We start from the raw sequence: 23,931 nt of genomic DNA, 5'->3' as shown, positions 1-23,931 counted from the left end.
TTGGATCCCAAGAGAGCACCGGGGCTAATATTGTTTGTTCCCTTTTTTTTTGGTCATTTTCCTTTAGCGAAAATAAATGTGAAACTACATTAATGACTGATGTTTGTGAAACATAGGTATTTTCAGAGAGATATGTCATGTACTAGATCATCTTTTGACACCAAGGCGCCTGCCTGTGTGTTTTGCTAATGCATGTACTGTGAGCGCGCCGAAAAATAAACGAGGTCAGCAACGGACGCGCGCGTACGTGTCCGTATCCATCTTGATATCAGCTGGCGACGAGTCGCCAATTGTTTTACGGATAAGTCGGAAACGACTTAAAATTTGGTCTTTTTTGGCCATTCTGATCGCCCGCGAGCCAAGAATTTAAAAACTTGTGCTACAAAGCACAAGTTTTGGATAAATTTACTTGATATCTTCGCTTCTTTTACCTCACTTTTCAACCTTGCATTTAGTCCACGGTTGACATTTTCTTTCGTTTCACCAATATGGCGCAACAGTGAAGAGTTATCATGTCTTCAGAATCGTACAACCTCAACCAAGCTTCTCTTGAAGAAGGGGCGTTTTATCGCTCAAATATCTTCCAATTTTACCATTTAGTGGATGGACAAGGAAAACAACGATATGGAAAAGAAAATTACGTCATCTCCAGCTCGTCTCACTTCGTGTGAGACGAAGGGAAAGGGTAAGAATTTCACTTATTTATTCAATGACATAGAAAATCGTCTTTCACACCGGTACCCTGCCGTCGGGCCTAGTTACGGCGCACCCGCTCCTCTCGACCCGCTCAGGCCCCACCAGTGTTGCGCCAGCCAGCGTCTATCACGGGACTTCTTATTACGACATATCGAGCACAAGGCGCGGCGCACGCACAATTTTTCATAAGACAGGAAAATGATGCCGTCTAGACTTGTTTGTTGTTACCCCTGGCCCTGTGGTTGTTTTTCTTTATTTTAGTCGAATTTATGACTTTGATTAAGTTTTGCTGTTTAGTCTAGGTCTAGAGTCTAGACCTATAAGGCTATATTGGTAGAGAGAAAATCATGTTAAATGTTAGAGTCTATTATTATTAGTCTATAGACTCTATTATTACATTTACACAAATCTAACAGTAGTCTACACCTCTTAGTCTTACTCTTAGTAACAGTTTTATTGAGGCTGAAAAGTGAAAGCGAAAGATCCAACCAAAATGGGCAAGACCCAAAAGTGCAGAGGCCAGAGCAGCTAGCAGTGACCAGTGTAACTTTTTAGCGTCTATTTTCAGTAGAATCGATAGTTTGATTATTTATAGAAATCTAATGATACCTTTCTATTAGGCCTGAGTCATGTCGGGATTTTCATAAACCGGGTCCCGACGGCCTTGTACCGATCGGGACCCGGTGTCCCGAAATCAGCTCGCAGGATTTGTCACTTGCCTCTATAAAAAGCGCATATCATCAGTATGTCCCTTAAAAGTGACCTTTTTTATCAATCAAATTAATAAGCACATGCATACCTCGGCTCAGATCGGTATATTCTTCCATTTGACATTATTTTCATCCATGATTGGCGATGTTTAGTGCCATTTTCGTGCCTCTAAAAGTAAAAAAACTGGGGCAGAAATGTAAAGACAACATTTGAGCCGCCATTCGATTTATGCAGGTTGAATAAATCTGGTCAAAAAATATGAATGTTAGAATAATAAAACGGCTTTCTAAAAATTTCTTCTGTACAATATATCGATCATATAATATTTTAAAGACAAATAAAATATTTATCTCTTATTTCAAACATCGCATGCTTTTTTTTAAAAGCTGAAAATTACTTGGTAATCAAGAGTTTCGATACGGATAGCGTTGCAAGGCAAGTTGAGACTAGTCTCGGAAAAATGCGCAGTGCTCCTCGTAATTAACTGTAATGCGTGCCAGAACAAACCCCCAAAAAGACGTGATCGTAACGAGAAAAAAATCATTAAAAACTACGAGAGCACGATTGGAAAGACAACTACTGCTCAAAATTACCATAATCAGATAGATAACTTGGACAAAGAATTCATTAATCGCCCAAGAAATGCCACAGAAATTGTGATAATCGAGGAGTAACTGGGTACATTTTTATCGCAAGCAGCCTGCTGCAAATACTTGAAGCCTTTGTTATACTGCTTTTTACCGTAGAGGGCGGTATTTGCCTCGTATAGCCTCGTGTTCAATTTAAACACCTGTAATTCGGATATTGCAGCAGGCCCTTCCGATAATGATTGTACCTATAGTAACTCCTTAAATATCACTATTTATGTGGCTTTTCTTGGACAACTATTGTTTTCTTCCTCCAAGTTATGTATTTGCTTACGATAATTTTAAGTAGTTGTCAATCCAATTGTGCTCTGGTAGTTTTTAATGATTTTTTTCTCGTGACGATCACGTCTTTTTTGGGGTTCGTTCTGGCACGCATTACAGCTAACGAGGAGCACAGTGCGCATTTTTCCGAGACTAGTCTGAACTTGCCTTGCAACAGCTATCCGTATCGAAACTTCTTGTGATTACCAAGTAATTTTCAGCTTTTAAAAGAAGCATGCGGTGTTCAAAATCAAAGAAAAAATATATATTTTGTCTTTTAAAAATTATTCGATCGATATGTTGTAAAGAAGGACTTTTTAGAAAGCCGTTTTATTATTCAAACATTAATGTTTCTTTCAACCTGATTCCTGCCGAGAGACCCGGCCAGTACAGTAGCTAGCTAGTAGCTGGCAACAACAACCCCATGGGGCGAACTGCCTAATTGCAACCCATATCTATATCAGCAGTTCGGATTGATTCAGGATGAGCTAGAATATGATTGGTAACCATTAAATACTTAAGTTTTAAGGTGGATTGATTTTAGTGGTGTGCAAAACTGCAATTTCTTACATAGACTATTTCGTTATTTTTTTTCGGAGCGTCGGTTCTCAAAAAACGAAACCGGGACCCGACGGCAACGGTCGGGTCCCGGTGTGATCGACCGTACCGACTCAAGCCTACTTTCTATGCAACCAGATGGATTTACTAAATCTAATGCAATTAATATTTCTGTTGCTGAATTGCTTGGCACTTTTGTAACAATAAAATTGAAAGTGACTGTTCTTCAGTATGTCAATCACAATTTCATTATTTTGTTATGTTTTTTAATTTTTACACAGAGAATGGACGTAGTCAAAGATCTAATAAAAACAGGCGCGAGCCGCCACAGGTTCGTGCTCCAGGTGATCCTAACAACAGTCAGTCACGCCGACCAGTGCCGCAAAAGAGTAGGGCCGTGGACAAACGGCCACGCAGCCGAGGTCTTCCTGCCAGCAGACGCGATGAGGTAACAGTCTTGAGGATTTAAACAATATTGAAATAACACTGTGTTATGGTGACTCACAAAATACTATACTGTTAAAACATGAAACGCTTATGAATTTAATGAGTGGTTTCAAATTTGCATACGGGATATTTCAGGCACTCAGGAGACACCATTTTCCTGAGGACTGGGCCTCATTTCACAAAACTTGTCATCAGTGACAACAGACAATGACAGTTTTAGTTATAAGCTAATGAAACCCTTTCTTTTTGTCATTTGTCATTTAAAAAAAGGCTTTATGAAACAGGTCCCAGATCACTGCATGTATTTTTTAGCACTGTGCTTGTCCTAATCATGTTTGCTAATCTTACAGGTGACAGTAACTCAAAGGGCTGAATTTGGTTCAGCCCTTCCGCATGGTCCGAAGAAACTCAACATGAATCACCTCCTGAACTTCACCTTCGCTGCGAGAGAGAGTGAAGATGCCAGAGGTGGCTCTGGTTATCGTAGCAGGTCAAGATGGGGTCATAGACGCTTCAACAAGGAACAGTTCTTGCAAGCAAAGTGAGTTGAAGTCGTGGCTGTATGAAGGACTCCACAGTCCACACTTCATTTTATTTGTGGGATGTGAAGAAAGGGATTTAATCTCTGAATGGAATAGGTATAAAAGTTTCCCACACTGATTCTTCATTCTTGATTATTTCGAGCACAGTTGGCCTGAAAGTTCTGCAATGAAAGTTCTGCAATGGATCTTCATGATCAGTAGTGTACCAAAATCGTTTTACTTTAAATTATTTTACATCAGTACTGTTTTCTAATTTTTTAATCAGACAAATGTAAGTTCTTCTGATGATTTGCAGAATTGAGGTGTGCTTGTTTCAATTTGGAGCATCTGACATATACGTTCAGTCAGTAGATATGATTTTGAAGATAAAGACATCTTGGAGCGATACTTGTTATTTATAGATCGTTGGGGTAATGAGCACATGAACTCATATTAAAAAGGAAGCCAGTTTTCTTTTTTTAAATGGGAACAATTGCATGCCATGAAAATCTATGATTCCATCAACTTCCTTATTTTCATTTCAGTTGTCAGTTTGTGGTAAAAGCCAAAGGCAACTACAAGCAGCAGTCTGTAGACCCCGATGCTTTGGTGGAATGGGATTCGATTGAACAGATCCGCATGCTTGGCCATGAGATGCCCTCCTGCCCCATCTGTTTATATCCACCAACTGCAGGTGAATAAATATTTCTTCTCCTTTAACCTTTGACCTTTTGAGTGTTAAACACAAGGTAACTTTAAAAAGCTAGAGGCTATGGAGATTGCTTGTTATAAAAATTTGTAATCAGTTCCAAAAGGAAAAACAAAAAAAATCCACCCTGATTTCAAGTTAGTTCTAAAAGAAGCCAAAAATCAGTGAGATAGATTGATGAAACTTTACGGTTTGGGTTAAAATTCATAGAGAATGGGAAATGGTCAAAGTTTAAAGTTGGAAAAAAGAGTTATGTTCATGATATAGACAAAAAACATAGCAAGCCTCTTTTTTTCTACACATGAAAAAGCAAGATCTAAGCCTCAAGAACCCTGTGTTGAAAATTACACATTGGACAGTGTGTATCCTTTCACATTTACCAAATTCTCGTTCGTGGCATTTTCTAATTGACCCAACTTACAGCTAAGATGTATACACATCTGTTCAGTTTATTTTGATGTTTAAAATGTTTAAATAGTCATTCAGTTGTTCTATCAATGTATTTTATAATGTCACTGTCATCATTCATAGTTTTATTATCAAGTGTCAGATACACGTAATGTATGCTTGACTCACATATTGTATGCTTCACTTGTTTTCCTTCTCAGCCAAGATTACAAAATGTGGCCACATTTATTGCTGGCCATGCATCTTGCACTACATCTCCCTTGGGGAGAAGAGATGGCGCAAGTGCCCCATCTGCTACGAATCAGTGATGGCAAGCGACTTGAAAAGGTGAGCTAGATTGAAGGTACCAAGGTCTGTCATAACCATGTATAGTTGCTTGACAAACTATTGCGAAACTGGCCAAGGCTTGTCTACAAAGGACATATATTTTCTTTTTAAATTTCAAATTGCAGGCTTGATTTACAACCAGGCAATGTCCTGATGTCATGTATAGTTGTAATACCCATATTTTAGGGAAACATATCCTATGCACTAACTTCAGTTTCATGTTTGTAGCAAAAATATGAACATTTGTAAAGTAAGTAAGAGTATTTTATATCAAGACTTAAGACTCAAGCTTTCCCCACTTCTGGAAAAATTGATCTGTATTGTGACATTTCATCACTTCTTTTAGAAATACCTCAACATTACTTTGTGATAAACTAGACTCAATCTTAACACAAGTTTTACTTTCCACTACCCAGCGTGGTTGCCAAATCTCTGAAGACCTTCAGTGTTGGTGACACCATCACGATGCGTCTAATGACGCGGGAGAAAGGATCCATTACCATTCACCCTCACTTCCCAGACAGTGCTCCTGTAGAATTGCCAGTGTCTCCATGCATGACGGATTCATCGGAGGAAACCTGCTTCGTGAAGCTGATGATTGCCAGCCCAAGGGAAGTTCTAGATGAGGTGAGAAGAAAAGAGTTGTATTCTGCAAATCAATGGTGTTTAAAATCACATTATTAGAATAGCAGTATCTTGAATTATAAACTATATTGTTAAAAGATATATTCTAAATACAGTCAAACCTGTCTATAGCGACCACCCAAGGGAAACTGGCCTTTGTAGACAGATGGTCTTTGTAGACAGGTTCCTTTAGTACATGATTCAATGAGAAACCATTTTCAAGGGAAACAACAAATGTGGCCTTTGTAGACATATGGTCATTAAAGCAGGTTTGACTGTACTACTAGAATCTTGTTCAATTAGTTTCCTGAAAATGTCATCTTTATGAGAGATAAATTAACTTGATCCATGACTGAAGACTTACATGACATGCACAATTTAGAAAGTGCTATTGGCAATCGAGATCTAGATTTTGATTTGAATTTCTTAATTTGAGGTATTACTTATTCACCTTTAAAAGTGTATTTGTCTTGGTATATTTCTTTTAAATAATGGTAATTGAATTTATATTTGAGCAATCAACTAATTGTGTATTCCCAGATTTATAAGACCTGTTTTTGTGAGATTAATTGTTGATTTGATGTTTCAAATACTTTTATTTCAGATATTAAAAAGAGAAAGAGGAGAATTGGAAAAGCAGCTGAAAGAAGCAGTCGATGTAAGTGCCATTTAACAGATTAAGCTGTATTTTGTCAGTGTATAGAAAATAAAAATAAATAAAATATTGAAGGGGTATTTTTTGTCGATTCCAGTAGTCAGCAATGAATGAGTTAGGAACCTATTTATCTGTTTACCTATTTATTAACATGGCTACACATAGTTCATATATTTCGTTAATTCCTATCAAACATTGTTTTGCAATATTCTAGTTTGATACTGCAGATCAATGAATTTCCTTAAATAATTTTAGGATGTTGCCATCAGACCCAATCTACCTGAAGAGTAACTTTATTGAAATCTTTCAGAAATGTTTTCTTAACCCGTTTGCTACTGAATTCTCCCATTCCCATAGGGTTAATACAGGAGCTACCTGGTCCCCGTATGCAATGGTAATAATCTAATTATCTCTTTTTGTTTTAGGAATTTGAAAAATCATTTGTCCAGAGAGCCATGGATTCCTTGAAGGTGAGCACCATCATGTTTCAACATAATAGGCCAATTTCTTAACGGTATCAAATTACTGCACACATCTGTGTGAAGTGCCTCGTTACAAAAATTTTCATTCTCCTGTTAGGCTGTTACAAATAATTGTATTTGAATAGTCAGAATGAGAACTGTACATTTTGTGTTGTTGGGTAGGACAAGCCATAATGTTTGTCCTACCTAGCAACAATTAATTTATGCAATTCGGATTCAGACTATTGAAATACAATTATCTGTAATGGCCGTCATTTTTTATATTTTTCTTACGAAGGCTCATTAAACATTTATCTCAACTAAAAAAATGAAATAAATACTATTATAAATATAAGTTTGAAACTAGAAACTTTCGCTGTATGGGCATTTTAAGAATTGTTTATGATAGCCGTTTTCTTGGTATGAAATTTTTGCAAAAAGCCGAGATACCCACTTGCAATAGTTTCTGGTTTTTCTGTTGTGCTGAGAAATAGGTGCTGTTCAGATACACCCATGTTACCGGATGTTTAAAGCACCATTATAACCGTTTCCTTTTATATGTAATTGACACATTTTTAGGAAAGAGAGGATGGCCTTGGTCTGGATAAAGCAGTTACTGAACCATCAACATTAGTCACAGGTTGGTTTGCATAAGGAGAAGGTCGAGTTCTGGGAAGAGGTGAAAAATGATTTGAGAGAGTTATCATTGTATAAGCAAGTGTGGAACAACGTCGGATAAAAAATGTTCCCTGAAAAGCATGGCTCTTCAAATACCTTCATATTCTAAATGTATGTAATAGCATAAAAATTGGGACAGATTTTTATACCACATGTTTGTGTAGTCCCATATACATCTTTCTGTGTAAAGTGCTTGTTACTTTACCAAGACTGGGCCAAATTCTTATCATTTTGATGATTCCAAAACCTTGCAGTACACACCAATACTTATATGCTAGATGATCAACCTTTTCTGATCGATTCCACAACGTTTCTTTCACAATGCAATCGCATGACCAGAACTCAACTTTATCTTTAATCCTACACTTGCTCTGGGCTTTATTAAAAGAAATATTAATACAAATTAAATGAAAAGATGTATACAAAAAATAGGCAGGATGAGGGTAAAGGTTGTGATTGTATTTTTATAGGTTTGGGTTAGGGGTAGGTGTAGTGTTCAGGAATTGCATGACATTAGAAATCATTATTGCTGGAGCATGTGTCATGACAATGTTTGGTGATTTGCAATTGTAATCTATGTTTTATTTCTATGGTACTTCATAACAAATAATTGAAGTCAGAAAGCCAGTCTATACTAGTTATTTCTGATTTCGTGCTCTCCAAGGGTGATTATACATTTAATCTAAAAATGACAATTTTGCTGACTGCCATTCTGCAAGTCTAGACACTGTCATAGGGTAAGCCAAAAATTGATGTCATTGTTACTAGAAATATCAATCAGTAATCTTGTAAAGGTTTTTGTTAGAATTATATATGGTAGAAGTGTCGTAGTTGAGTGGTTTAAGCACTTGACTTGAAATTCAAAGGCCGTGGTTTGATCCCTGACAAGGCACTAATGTCCTTTGACAAGGCATTAATCCACATTTGCCACTCAATACCCAGAAGAGAAATGGGGACCCTGTAGGATAATGAATGCATCTTTGTGTTAGTAATTGTCTATGCCCTCATGGTGAACATATGGTAGGAATACTCCCCATGGAGTGGAAATGGTGAACATTGTGTGTGAATGAATCCTATGACCGGGGTAATAATATCTGTGTAGCGCTTTATACAGACAGTATGCCGTATTAATCGCTATATAAATCACGATTATTATTATTATTTACTTCATTCCTTACATTTTCAGATGAAAAAAGACCCTCCCTGGACCAAAAGGGGGATGATAATGACATGATGATGACAACGCCTATTCTACCAAAAGGGGTAAGAAGTTACAAAGGGCATTTGGCTCTTCATAGGCCTTATTTTAATTCCATTTCTAAGAATTGGGTACCGTATTTGCCGGCGATAAGGCCGCAGCGCTGCATAGGCCGCACCCCCAACTTTGACATTTCGTATAGGAAAAAAAAAAACGAATAAAAAAAAAAAAAGAGAGAAAAAAAATTCTCGTAGGACACTCTTTTTTTTTTACCAACTGATACCAAATTCATCAATATTCTTATAAATTTACAAGAAGTTTACCCCCAAAATGATCGTAATTTAGCAGATCTTCATCGACTTTTAAGCTAGAACTGTATCGCACTCAGATTTGGTATCCTACAATACCCTACCACGATGTGCAGTGTAATCCGGAATTGCGTTTTCGACCTGCGCAGTTGCGTTGCGCAACATCTGCTAGCTCCGTAAGTAACGGTCTGTCCCTTCTTTTACTTTTTTGGCGATGCAATGGTACAGACTTAGATCTAGATATATCGGTAGATTTTTATAAGAAAAATAAGTTATGCTTCTTTTTTTCGTCTACATGTGAACTGTGCATCGTAAAATTGTCGGTAAGTTGTGTGTGTGAGTTATTATAGAATTGTCCTGTACCATTGTCTAGTCATCCTACCGTTCATAGTCCCATATGTTCAAATGGACGTGCTGTTTTGACCGCTGGATTTTGTTGTTGTAGCGTAAAGGCCGCACCCCAACTTTTTGATATTTTTTCTTCCAAAAACACTGCGGCCTTATCGTCGTCAAATACGGTACTATAGGTAATGGAATATTTAGTGTTTTTTTAGTCGGTAAGTTGTTTTCCACCAATGCTTATAAGTGATTGGAATGTTATTTGTATCATGATAAATATTAATCCAACAAATTGTAGATATCAACATTTTGTTTGTAATGAGGCAGGGTTTAAGTGGTATAATTATTGAGAAGTAAAGTTTGCATATACTTGTTTTAGGACTCTCTCACTTTTCTGATTTAAAAGGAAGAAGGAAGGCAAAAGTGATCTAACTGCTTGTAAACACACAAGTACATGGGTATTAGGCTTGGGCGGTTCCCTTGTTGATGAGAACCGACTCCGGTTCCCACTCTCGGCCTCGGTTCCAAGTGGAATCGACTCCCGCTGGCTACCAGATACAGTACATGTAATTGAAGCCACAATGCTGTCAAGGCCACACACACACCAGGGAGGTGTTTACACACTGTACGTTATGTACTGTGCATGTCGTCTCCACTCAGCAGTGGCACTGATAGCAATAGATGATTTTCTATGATATTTTTTGGGAAAACTTTACTTTGAAAAATGAGTATAAAAAGTATGACTGTATTTGTGACTTGTGTGTGTAAATTGATGTTGTGTTTATATCTGTTTCATCTCATGTTATCTCTACAATTACATGCAAACAATAAAGAAGATCAAAGTGCAGACCTTTATAAACAGTTATGAAATGATTTATTTTACTACTTTCGATCAAATCGAGAAAAAAACATGACCACTGCTAATAAAGTAATTAATTATTTAATAACTCATGGTAACTTGGCAACAATGTAAACAAACAAAAACATGTTAGACCCTAGGTCCATTTTAAATTCTAAACTTCAACGTAGAATGATGGAATGATTAACTCGTACTTACACTGCTAAAATGTAAGACATGCAGAACAATTATTTCCACTATTACAGTAAACAATCCATTTTCAGAGTAAGAAGTCGTCATGTAAAACTAAAGATTCTGATTCCCTGCCTAAAATAAATGAAATATATCCGAAATATGCCTGGCCCGCTGGCTCTCCTCCCAGGGACCTATCTTTATCTAAGAGCTAAGTGTAAACCAGCCCCAGCGCGTGGCACTCCATTCCCATGGATACTGCTAACCACGTGCTCTCTAAACAACAGATAACAGCGCTAGATCGTGGTTTTGGAATAACTAGTCTGCATTTTCAGCCACTATTAGAGATGGCGCGAGGAAAAAAAATAACTGAAGGATACAAGAGATAGGGGGTGGGGGAATGTACATGTAAATTGTAGACCAGTCAAACTTATTTTTAAGAAGAAAAAAAACCCGATGAGGAGAATTCAAGGGAGAGAAAGGAGGAGGAAATTGTGAGTTGTGTGGTTTTAGTTTATTTGAGGAAGAAAACTTAACGTCTGATGTCTAGGGGAAGGGGAGACTAGGGATAGAGAGAGAGAGAGTATACACAAAGTCACATAAATCAGTTTGCGCACGAGAGAAAACATGAATCAACTTGATCAGTATCACCATAGACCTGGTAGGTCTATGGTATCACACACGCTCCAAGAGGAGAGAAAATGGGGTCATTGTTCCAACACTCTTGCGCAATTCATCAAAGGTCAAACGTTCAGCTGGGGGTGGGGGGGGGGGGCAGTTACAGGGGGCAACACACAGCAGTGCTACACACACCTCACTCACTCTGATGCATAGTACTACAAGAAGGTACACACACAAATGTGTGTATCAAAACAGCATGCTGTTAGTGCGCCCATCGCTCGCATGCATTCTGCTTTGATAGAGCTGATTTTGTTCATTCTCTATGCTGTGGAATCACTCCAGTTCGTTCGAGCAATGTTTTTTTGCAAAGTATCTCTTTGATTTGTGGTGCTGTGGAGTCGACTCCAGCGCCAAAGACTCGGTTCTTATCTTGGAACCGAGTCTCCTTTTCTCGGAACCGACGTGCTCGAGTAATCGACTCTCTAGAGATTGGAGTCGACTCCTCGGTTCTGGATTTCAGAATCGGTTAGAGTCGGGTACTCGGCTCTCGCTCCCAAGCCTAATGGGTATAGTGATCATTCATTCTGTTATTGTGGATATGCTTTATTGGCCTGTGGAGTAGATATGACTACCAGAGTACCAGTACATTCCTCATTTTATATATATATAATATTTTTTCCCGTAACATGAGAGTAATTTTAATAGTAATTTAATGTAATGTTAATTGTTATTATATAATTGTTTTAAATGGGGGCACGCTATAAGAGTCCTATCTCGCACCCCGGGGCAACGTGTCTAACACAGCTGGTTGTAGCAACTACTCCGAAGATCAAGATACATTAATCTTGATCTAAGGAGACACTAACGAACGAACGAGTACATTCCTATAAATGAACGCTCCATCTTATTTTTATGTATTTGAAACGCAGGATTGCATTGTTTATGCTTCTGCCTTCTCCGATGAAGAGCAAGATGAAACCATAGAGGAACCATCCTCTCCACCAGGAGACGACCAACCACCACCTCAAGAACCATCAAGCACAGACGTCACCAAAGAACCGAAAGAAACTGAAGATGGTACCGACGATGTCTTGGAAGAAAGCAACAGTAGCAAAGCTACCGGTAATCCATCTCCCCAAGAAGATGTCGGTGCTCCTGTTTCGGGGAAGACTGGAGAGGGAGAGGAAAAGAAGGAGGAACTTGGTGGAGGAGGGGAGAAAGAGAAGGAAGGGGTGGACTACATTGAGATGTCACCCAGTCACGCTGACAGTGCAAGTGGTAGAGAGAGGAAGATTCCCCCTAGTCACTCGAGAAATGTCTTTTTCTATCAAGGTACAGTTGTCAGTAAAATTTTCCCCAAATTATCTGTGAGTCTTGAGTAAACTTATTAATTGATTTTAGAAATTCAGTAAAATTGATAACTTCTATGAAGCAAGGATAAATGTAATCTTTCTGTACTTTTAGCTTGTACATTTTGGCATCACATTATTTTATATCTAGTACACTTCGAGAAATTTAAGTTTTTCTATATGTGAGATATAATTGAAAATTGGGCTAGTCTTTAATGCTGACTAACTTCTTTCTCATTTTTGTTTCTCCTCTGTCTGTCTCACTTTGTCTCTTTCCTTCTTCTTTATCTGTTTTTTCTTTGTCTGTCTGTCTCTCTTTCACTTTTTCACTTCTCTTTCTCTCTTTCACTCTCTCTTTCACTCACTCTCTCTCTCCCTCCCTTTGCTCCTAAACAGCCGAGGATGGTCAGCAGCTATTTCTGGGTTCCCTCAATGCCCGCTGCTTGATGCACGAATACGGTCATCTAGAGCACTCTCCCTTGACCATCACAGCCAAGATCGTTGAGATAGAACACATCTCCGTCACCCAGGTAAATTTCCCTTCATTCTGTACAAACGGTATATAAAAAAAAAAGCGTATCCGGACACCTACCCACTGGACGTCCTTCCCCCGGTTAACCACTCCCAGTCAACTACCCTCTAGACCACTACCCCTCAGACAGGCCTGATAAAAACCTGATTTAAATCGGTTTTCCAGATTTTTGTTTTTTTCAACAAAAAAAGTTACCCATTTTTAAAAATATTTTTACCGATCTTTTTTATTTTTTCTTCCTGATTTTTCCTTATTTCTCTGATTTTTCCCTTTTATCTCTATTCTTCCCTATTTTTCCTTATTATTTCCCAATTTTTTACTCAAAAGGGGGGAATCTTGTAAAATGCCATTTCTCTCCCCCCCCCCCCCCCCCGAATCCTCTTTTTGTTTTAACTCAAGGGGGCCGTGGTTGAGTGCTCACTATCACCGCTGCCCTCCAGACAACTACCCCCTACGACAACCCTTCTCTAGGACAACAACCCATCGGACAACTTTCTTAAGGGGTAGTTGTCCCAGGGGATAGTTGCCTGGGGGGGGGGGGGGGTAGTCGTCCTAGAGGGTGGTTGCCCTAGGGGGTAGTTGACTGGGGGTGGTTATCCGGGGTTCAGATGTCTAGGGGGTAGGTGTCCTAGAACCAAAAAAATAAGAATTAAACCATTCTTTATTCTGACTGTTGTAGGTTGTGTCTCAACAAGCTTTGTCCTAGGGGATAGTTGTTTGGGGGGGGGGGGGGGTAGTCGTCCTAGAGGGTGGTTGCCCTAGGGGGTAGGTGGCTGGGGGTGGTTATCCGGGGGTCAGATGTCTAGGGGGTAGGTGTCCTAGAACCCCCCAAAAAAGAATTAAACCATTCTCTTATTCTGACTGTTGTAGGTTGTATCTCAACAAGCTTTTGACATTGATGATGGGAGAGACAAACCGTTCACCAACAGATCATGGATATTAACATTAACATTGTTTGCCCTAAACAGTGTTGATAGTCTTAACCAACAAGTTAAAATCATACTACGATGTATGCGAGTGTACTGGTTGAATATCTGTTCTGTGATTTTGTGCAAATGTTAACCGGTATGCAACTATTCAAGTTTGAAATGTTCTGAATTTTGAATTGTCGACATAAAATAAATACCATATAAGATAATACTACATTGATTCTGAATTGCAGTGGATTTGAATAAAATTCTGTCCATTCTCTTCCGTTTTCAGGAGATGCGTAACCGGATGCGTCACCTCCAGCACCTGCCCCTGACCTGTGATGTCAGCGTCTGTGAACTTGCCCTCCGACCTCCGACCCTCTCGCCCAGGACCCTCGCCTACTTCTCTGCAGAGATTCAGAGGAAAAAGCAGAAGAGGGACAAGAAGGCTCGGGAGGAGAAGCGTCGGGAACGCAAGATCAGCCAGGAGGAGGATCGCAAGAATGGCATCTGTAAGTATCACAATCCAATACATCTGGGCCCCATTTCACAAAACTTGTCATCAGTGGCAAATGACAGTTTTTGTGATAAGCTAGTGAAATCCTTGCGTTCTGATTGGTCATCAGCAGATTTGTCACTGGTTTGTGTCATTTTTCATTGATAAAAGGCTTTGTGAAACGGGTTCCTCATATTGGTAATCCAACATTTGCCAAGGTGACATTTGCTCCAGGGTCATTCCATGTCAAATCACCCAATGGTTTTAACCCGACCATTTTTGATTTTGATGAAACTTAGTGTACTTGTTGAGTGTGATCTCACAGCACCAAATCCCAAATTTTAGGTCAATCGGGTGAGGGGTTTGGGAGATACGGCCCACCAAATTTTGAGATTTTTTCAAAAATGGGGGTGGCGGGCCTACCTTTGAACCCTTGTATCTCGGGACCTAATGGGTCAATCTTCACAAAATTTGTATTGTTGGAAAGGGTATTCAATAAGGATTCCAAATATGCCGCCATTTTGAAAATTCGTACATGTTGGGGTACTTTGACCTCCTGACCTAAGATTTGACCTTGAAATTGACCTTGTGGATCTCATGACCTTGACAACATTTTTCATGAAATGTAATCTCTGACATGTTCACTTAAACATATAAAAGTTTCAGAGATATAATATTTTTGGTTTAGAAACAATAAGGATTGAAAGTATTCATACTTACAGATATTCACAATAAACCCTATTATAATGTATACAATACATGCAATATGCACAGTACAACATACATCTTCCACATGCTTTTTTGTTCTAGGCATATCCATTCTAAATGTCAGCGGTACTTGAATAGAAATAAAATGACAAGTTCATTATAGGCCTAAAGGGTTAACAGGATGTATGGCTTTAGGCCTCTGAGTCAGTTCTAGGATAATTACCCCCCTGGAAATGTTTCCCCCCCCCCCAGGACAATTACCCCCTGGAAATGTTTCCCCCCCCCCAGGACAATTACCCCCCGAGGACTATCACACCCAGAGGACAATTACCCCCAGAAAATTACCTCTTAGGACAATCTGTCCCCCCCCCTCCGAGGACAATTACCCCCCGGACAATTACCCCCTAGGACAACTACCCCCCCCCCCCCTCTATTAGTTGAAGGGGAAGTTTATCCTGATAATAAGTTGGTTTTAATCAAAGCAGATTTTTTTTGGGGAGGTAATTATCCTTGAGTAATTTTCCAGGGGGGGGGGGATGGGGTAATTCTCCGGGGGGTAATTGTCCCGGGGGGGGGGGGGGGACAAATTGTCCTAGGAAGTTATTTTCTGGGGGGTAATTGTCCTCTGGATGTGATAGTCCTCGGGGGTAATTGTCCTCGAGGGGGGGGGGGGGACATTTCCTGGGGGTTAATTTTCCAGGGGGGTAATTATCCTAGAACAGACTCAGAGGCCTAAAGCCATACATCCTGTTAACCCTTTAGGCCTATATGAACTTGTCATTTTATTTCTATTTAAGTACTGCCGACATTTAGAATAGATATGACTAGAACAAAAAAGCATGTGGAAGATGTATGTTGTACTGTGCATATTGCACGTATTGTATACATTATAATAGGGTTTATTGTGAATATCTGTAAGTATGGATACTTTCAATCCTTATTGCTCCTAAACCAAAAATATTATATCTCTGAAACTTTTATATGTTTTAGTGAACATGTCAGAGATTACATTTCATGAAAAATGTTGTCAAGGTCACGTGATCCACAAGGTCAATTTCAAGGTCAAATCTTAGGTCAAGAGGTCAAAGTACCCCAACATGTACGAATTTTCAAAATGACGGCAGATTTGGAATCCTTATTGAATACCCTTTCGAACAATATAAATTTTGTGAAGATTGACCCATTAGGTCCCGAGATACAAGGGTTCAAAGGTAGGCCCGCCACCCCCATTTTTGAAAAAATCTCAAAATTTGGTGGGCCGTTTCTCCCAAGCCCCTCACCCAATTGACCTAAAATTTGGGATTTGGTGCTGTGAGATCACACTGAACAAGTACACTAAGTTTCATCAAAATCAAAATGGTCGGGTTAAGATTTTCAGATATTTTGGGTGATTTGACATGGAATGACCCTCCAGGCTTCATTGCATCAAAGATAAAGGGTTGCGGTTATTTTTTGCAATTTAATTTCAAAATAGATTTAGGGGAAGGTTTAAGATCAAGGCTATGGGTAGTTAGAGTGATGCAGGGTTTGAGGAATGTGGTTAGCATAAGAAATTGACTGCATTGTTGCTGGAGGATGTAACCATTTTCTCTCTCTCTCTCTCTCTCTCTCTCTCTCTCTCTTTCTCTCTTAATAGATCAGCTAATGCATATTTTGGAAAGTCAAAGAAAAATAGATCAAAAGCAAATATCTTGTCATCCTGATGTTCTGACATATTGTATGATGCCTCTTTGCCCTGCATTTGCTAATAATCATTCCAAACTTGCTACTTTGATATGCTAGTAGCCTAAAACGTTGATATGTGGTTTATAAATCATAACAAATGATGATTATTTTGCATCCTTAAGATCCCACAGCAAGGTATTCCCTCAAGAGCACCAACCAGTTCCCATCCTTTAGTCCAGGATCTGTTCCAGAGAACCCTGGTCTGCCCAGACCCATCTCGCCTGCATCCGTAGACTCTGGAGCATCCTCTAACTATAGCGCTGTCCTGTCAGACAATCATGATGATGATTTCATCTTTAGTTCAACTTATGGTAAGCATTGAGTATTATCGTTTAGATTTAAGCTTTAAATTTGCGAAACCTTGAAGTTTTAAACAACATCCAACAAGGACATGGGGTTACACAGGAGAAATCAAAGTTGTTGGAAGTTTTAAACTGCAAGCCAAGCAAGCAGGAACAAATACATTCTGGTGAAACTCAAAGTTGCTTGCTCGGCTTGCAGTTTGAAACTTCAAACACTTTGTTTTCTTGAAATTCATATGATTCTCTCAATCTAATTAAGACATGTATTATCTGTAATATGTAAATTTGTATATGATAGTACTCAATCCAGGTAGCACACAAAGAAAACAAGAGAAACAGTTTAAGTTATTAGTCTAACAAAGATTTGGAGAAAGTGAGAGTGACAAATTTTAAAACAATAAACCCAGTTTCGTCTATAATGATTAAAGGGCAGCGCTCAAAATACACGGGGGCGATGGGCGATTCGCCTCCGTGAGCACCATAATCGCCCCCGTCAGGTTGCTCACGGGGGCGATTGCAAAATTAAAGATCGCCCCTGTGGAATTATAAAATAAAGATTATCTTTTCTGATATAACTTTAAGACAATATTGAGTAAAATTTTTCAAATCTTAAACCAATGAAATGGAACTTAGATGGCGCTATCTCTCCCATCTCTTTGAGTATTACCGACACTAACAATGGAAGCTCGCAGTGCAGCTAGTGGCTATACTGCGCCGGTAGCGTCTCCCACCCCCCCCCCCCACCCCCCCCGTAAGGTATGACCCTGTCGCTGCATTTGATTGGCTCAATAGGACCTGTACGTCATGCGCTAGTCATCAATATTCGTGATACGCACGCACACATAATCTGATGCGATAATTTATCAAATATAAGATTTCATACAAAAATTACAAATGCAAAGCTAAGTTTACTTTAAATAAGTGACATTGCGACAAATCGGGAGGCTTACCGTAAACGAATGACTTCCCAGGTCGTAACTTGTCCATAATCATTGCAAAAATCTGGTTAATTACCAATTTAGTCCAGAATCTGGCCGATTTAATTTTGAATTTGATCTCCACTTCACCGTACCAACGCAAATATTCATATATTCAAATATCTACCTTACGGAAAGAAAAAAAAGACGCGCGCCGGTAGTACTGGTGTGCACGCTGACGCCCAATATCTGCTGGAGCTGGAGACGATCGTGCAAGGACTAAAACATGGAAGGTTTTTCGTTGTGAAAAGTGTGAATCCTCTAAAATCTGGTGATCCTAAAAGACCAGCAAATAATGTAACTCGACCAGTAAAACAATATTGAGAAGAAGAAGAAGAAGACCAAAGATGTTGCAGGGGCGGATCTAGGCGGTTAAGGAGGTTTAACCCCCCCCCCCCCCCTCCCCCTTGGGCTTCCAAATGAAAATGTGATGTGCATTGAAAAATGCTACCATGTTTCCAGACCTACACAGTATTAGTAGATGTCAGTAGATGCCAGGAAAACATCTCTAACAGGGGTTCAATATAGCCTTTAAAAAATCGCCTCGCGGCTCGTGGACGATGCTCCGCATGTTAGTAGATGCCAGGAAAACATCAATTACGGGGGTTCAAAATAGCAACAACTAAGCTCGCCTTGCGGTTTGTGGACGATGCTCAACATCGTATTTAGGTTATCCCCCACCCTTAGCAAAAAGCCAGATCCGCCCCTGTGTTTTGAAATGGAGAGAATGTCATCACGGGGATAAAAATTCAATAATAGCTAGGCCTATGTAACAAGTAAATTTCTAAGAGGGAAAATACCGACTTAAATAAATGATAATGATAAAATACCGAGGAATTTAGGAGTTTCAATGGAAATTTATATCAAAATAAGAGCCCCCGTCAGCACTAAAAGGCTCACGGGGGCTCTTATTTTTTTGGAAGAGCCCCCGTGGACAAAAAATTAATTTGAGCCCTGTTAAAGGGGCTGTAGCATGACGGGACATTGCGTCTGTCCCGAGGCCCGTGCGGGGAAAATTGGGTATACTACAGCTACGGACTCATGTGCGTGCATCATACGCGAAACCGAAGCGTAAGGAGAACTTCGGTACTGTCAACCAGTATTTCCCATGCTACTTCTCCTTTAATGTAGGTAGATAAATGCAATTCTTTTGAATATTTAACCTTTTTTTTATGAAGCTGAGGGGGAGTTTGTAAGCTCTCCGGTGGATGTCTCCATGTCTCTACCAGGAGGAGGGGCTACCGGAGGAGGAGGAGCAGGGGGATGGCCATCTCTCAGTAGTCCTGACAGCCAGGGAGGAGGGCATCGCTCATTCGCACAGGTAATGATATTCTTTCTTGCTCTCTTCCTCTTTCCTTCTTTCTTGTGTTCAAAACAATGTATTAAAGCCCCACTGTACTACTTAAAGCTACTTGCGCCCTCTACATAGCAATCAATGCCTAATCGATACCTGTTGGTCCCTCATGATTCACTTTTTCTTATGTTAATTGAGAGCTGATTTGATGAGATAACCACCTGTCAGTGACCTTGCAGGGAGGTCTAATCCCTCCTGGCCAAACTAGTGCAGACGGGTTTCAAGCACTAATTTAGTCTTTAAATGTTATGTGGTTATTATTATCATCATCATCATTACTACATTGCTTCTTGCCTCTCCTTCAGATGTTGCGTGATGGAGCAGCCAAGCCATCATCCCCTATGAAGTCCAGCAGCAACCCAGCATCGGCTAGTCCCCAGCACTACACCACCGCCAGCTACGGCCGAACCCCTGGCAGGGAGCTCACCAGTAGCAATGACAGTGACAATGAGGACTATGTACCTGTACCGCAGTACAAGGATGCCTTCAGTAACGCCATACAGACTGCACTGGACAAGGCTGCTGCGTCCATGTCCATCAAGAAAGGTAAGTCCATGATTTGATTTGATTTGATTTGATTTATTGATTTCTATATCATATTTCAAACATATATATTTTAAACATACATAGTGTCCATCAGTGTGATATAATGTATGTTTGAATAGTACAATACATGATACTCATACTGTATAAAATATAGACAATATATAGGAGCACATTACTCACTTTTACAATTAACATGATTTAGGAGGGATACAGTGTAAGTCCAAGATGTTAGGTTAAGGGATCTAAGGGTCACGTAAGGGGACACCCCCCAAAAAGAAAAAGCAGAACTAGAATAAAATCATTCAAAATGGTACAAATAAAATTCTAAAATCAGATGGTTATTAGACCTGTTAAATAATGTATTTCAATTTATGCATGTTTCTCCCCTGAACCCTTGGTTACCAACTATTTGATTCACCTCCTTTGCATAATGGTGTCTCCATTGATGGAATTCACTTTGCATACATTAGTTGTTGCTATGTCAGACAAGCCTCGTCAAGCTCAAACCTATTTAGTTGTCAAGAAAGAATCTTTATTAAAATGGATATTAAAAAATGTATACTTAAAATAAATAAATGGGTCTAATATCGCATCCTAACTTTATTTAGTTCCCTGTATCACCACATATGCCACTGAAACAGGACTATTTGAATTAAGGTAAATGAGTTTGCATAGTTATAACCAAAAACTATTATCATGTTTGGCTTTTAACAATTGTTTTTCCATCTTTTGTTCCAGGTGATGAAGCAGATGGAGATGCTGGAAAAGGAGGAGGAGGAGGGCGAAAGAACAAGAAAGGTCGCAAAAAGCAACTCCTTTTCTCCACCGCAGGTCCTCGCTTCAAATAGCACCCTGTTCTTAAACTCCCTATTATTCTAAGAAATGCTATATTCTGATATTGTGTGGTAGTAATGGTTATAAAATCATTAACTTTGCATACAATTTATTCAACCTTGTGATTGGGCTGTAGTTGGAATGCATTGCATGAAGAGTTATAGAAAAGCTTTGGAGAGAGAGTAAATTGATGCAATGTTCTTGTTACACAATAAAGTTTATCCCTGTAAAGCCCGGTGTATACAACTATATAATGTTAGATAAGATGCATCCTAATCATTTTGTTTACTTCATCTATATCGAAGGGATTAGCACGACTATATATTCTATGAGGCATGACAAATTTACTTTTTCCCAGTTTATGTGTAGGATCTGTAAGGTATATTGTAATTGTTGATATCCATGTGATGTTACTGTTTGACAATCACCCACAAGGCACAATGAAGTGAAGTAAAGTGAAGTGTGACGTCATCAAAAATCTTATTTTTAGAATTTCTCAATTTTGTCTTTATTTTCCAAAAGGGCATAAAAAATAATGTCCAAATATCAAAAACCAATTGAAAATGTTAAGTATTGGCTGAGATATGACCATCCGAATAAAAAGATTTTCTATTCTATAGGAGCTCAGTGTTATATTGCTCTGGCTCATAATGTCATGAACCAGAGCATTTTCAACTGACTTTCGACATTTGGACATCATTTTTTGATGCTCTTTCGGAAAATAAAGAGAAAATTGAGAAATTCTAAGAATACATTTTTATGATGTCACAGCTTCGGTACTCTATGCTTGCTTTGAGTACTGATGTCATAATTTTAGACAGTTTCAGAAGAAAGGAAACTTCTTGTACATTTAGATTTATATCATTCAGTGATTTTCAAATTGAACAGTGGACAAGTTTGTCAACAATGATCCAGAATTCAATTTCTAAAGGGAAATGTGCAAGGAATTTATATGTATAATTCTGTATTTAAATCGTTTTTTGTAGCATATCATTTATTGCTAAACGTAAAAATAATGCCAATACCCCCCCCCCCCCTTTCTGTTGCTTTGATGAAAAGACAACTAAATCATTTGAATATTCAGTTATATTTTGTTTCTTTAGCTCTCCAAATAAGCATTGTAGTCGCCATGATTTACAAAAGTTCATGGAATATGCACAAATGTATTGTGAGCAGCACCAATATCCATTAAAAAGTGTTATGTAGCTGTTTTATTTTGTTGCACTGCCCAGAACTTTTCACTTATTTTTCTGTTCCCATTTCTCATCACAGCCGTTATTGTTTTGAATGCATACTAAGTTTGCTTTGATCGTTTTATGCAGGAAGAAAAGTCTGACAAGCGATATGAGAATATCTTTCCAGACTTTGATACATTTGCAATGTTTCTTTTACAATTTGCCTGTAAATTTATTTTTGTTTGATACTGCGACTTGTCTCTTATATGCTCATGCTATAGAGTGGTAAATGTAAAGAAAGAAAAAAAGATTCTAAAGAAATGTATATTACAATACAAAGTCAAATTAACATTTCTAATCTAATCTTATTTCACAATTTATGTGTATTTAAAGGTACTATTTAACAAATTTGAAAGTTCTCAGTTGTTGAGTTACACAAAAAGCTATATAAAAATGGAATGAAAAATGTAAATTTTCATACAGATTGATTATTTTCAGTGGGTTGAATTTTTTTTCATAATTTGATTTAGCTTTACAAATTTACCTTCCTTTTCCCAATTGGAAGAAGAAGAAAAAATTGATAATAATACAAATATACAATTGAGAACTATTACTGTTCGAAATGGAGTGAAATGGCATTTTGGCTCATTGGCTTAATATCCTCCTATGTTTGTAAATTGAACCATTAAGTTTTAGTATTATTGATGCCTGTCATCATCCACTTTAAATCATTTCTTTTTGAGCAAGATTTTGTCATCTTTGTTGTATACTTTCCTTCAGCAAAATTCAAGCAAAGTCATAATGTGCTTACATTACTTTTTGGAAGCCATGTACTCCATTTGCATTTTATTTTTGTTTGATAATGATTTGAAGTAACACTTCAATATATTAGCCATTGACGATTATTTGTTGCCTTCCAAGAGTTATCTGTGTTACAAAAAGTTGTATGTAAATAAGAGATCCAGTTGCATGAAAGATGAACATATCTTCCATTGCTGCTCAATGTTTATTGACTATTTCAATCCTTCATGATTGTTATGGAATCAGGGTCCTGTTTCATGAAACTTATTATGAATAATGACTTAGAGTGACTTTTTAAGTTACTGATATTATTACATTTGATGTGAGCCGTGGCTGTGAGCAAATTTGTCACAGAAAAGTGGCACTTGTTAAAAATATTGATAAAGAGTTTTATGAAAAAGAGCCCAGAATAAGATAAAAAGTGAGAACAGTCGCAAGACTTCAGATGTATAGGGTTTGGTCTTCATGCGTAGTCACCACCTTTCATGTCTATGTGAAATTTGATTGTACATTATGTCGAGAGTGCATCTTCTAAAGAAAGTATGTTATGTCTTGAACTAAGCCTAAAAATCTTCAAAGTAATAGCGACACAGTAATCAACATTATAGGTTCTCTTGGATGTAGTCTGTTACACAGCTATTCCAGACCCTGTGTTATGCGGGCTTTGGGTCAAGTTATCTCGGGACCCCAACACTTGACCACACTCTTGACCTTAACACTTGACCACAGGAGTGATCATATATCCTTGCAAAACCATGAAGCAAATTCACTTCCTTATTCACCTCGCATTTGGATATGTTAGCATCACAGTATGTCAGATGATCCTTGATTATGTCTTTATAAAATTGTTTTTGTTTATTAATTTGGGGGTTCTTATGTTGGTTCTTATATACACCCATACATTGGTCATTACAGAAGAGCTCACCAGAAAAGTGTTCCATTTAATCACCCATCAAAAGTATTTTTTATTTGGTTTCAATAAATCTATTTGTCTTGAATACCCAATCAACTGATGAGATTAT

At 38.5% G+C, this 23,931-nt stretch overlaps 1 protein-coding gene across 1 annotated transcript; it reads left to right on the top strand.

Annotated features, from left to right (window-relative positions):
* Window positions 1-245: 245 nt before the first annotated feature.
* Window positions 246-23,918, top strand: LOC574604 (RING finger protein 10). Its single transcript, XM_030991922.1, has 17 exons — window positions 246-685; window positions 3,155-3,321; window positions 3,671-3,861; window positions 4,387-4,535; window positions 5,159-5,285; window positions 5,702-5,912; window positions 6,514-6,567; window positions 6,990-7,034; window positions 7,605-7,665; window positions 8,890-8,966; window positions 12,129-12,531; window positions 12,945-13,078; window positions 14,284-14,503; window positions 17,043-17,231; window positions 19,378-19,520; window positions 19,859-20,099; window positions 20,838-23,918. The coding sequence occupies exons 1-17, from the start codon at window positions 604-606 to the stop codon at window positions 20,945-20,947; spliced, it is 2,604 nt and encodes an 867-aa protein (XP_030847782.1). The 5' UTR covers window positions 246-603; the 3' UTR covers window positions 20,948-23,918.
* Window positions 23,919-23,931: the final 13 nt, after the last annotated feature.

The sequence above is a fragment of the Strongylocentrotus purpuratus genome, unplaced genomic scaffold (assembly GCF_000002235.5).
Source record: "Strongylocentrotus purpuratus isolate Spur 01 unplaced genomic scaffold, Spur_5.0 spur5_scaffold_2, whole genome shotgun sequence".
Lineage (NCBI taxonomy): Eukaryota > Metazoa > Echinodermata > Echinoidea > Camarodonta > Strongylocentrotidae > Strongylocentrotus > Strongylocentrotus purpuratus.
This window is presented reverse-complemented; position numbering and strand designations above follow the sequence as displayed.

Bases quoted from the DNA above. Each gene is read 5' to 3' on its own strand.
- LOC574604 (XM_030991922.1), top strand. From the start codon at position 604: ATGGACAAGGAAAACAACGATATGGAAAAGAAAATTACGTCATCTCCA. The intron at 4,536-5,158 runs GTGAATAAATAT...TTTCCTTCTCAG, and splicing joins TTTATATCCACCAACTGCAG to CCAAGATTACAAAATGTGGC. The intron at 7,035-7,604 runs GTGAGCACCATC...ACACATTTTTAG, and splicing joins GAGCCATGGATTCCTTGAAG to GAAAGAGAGGATGGCCTTGG.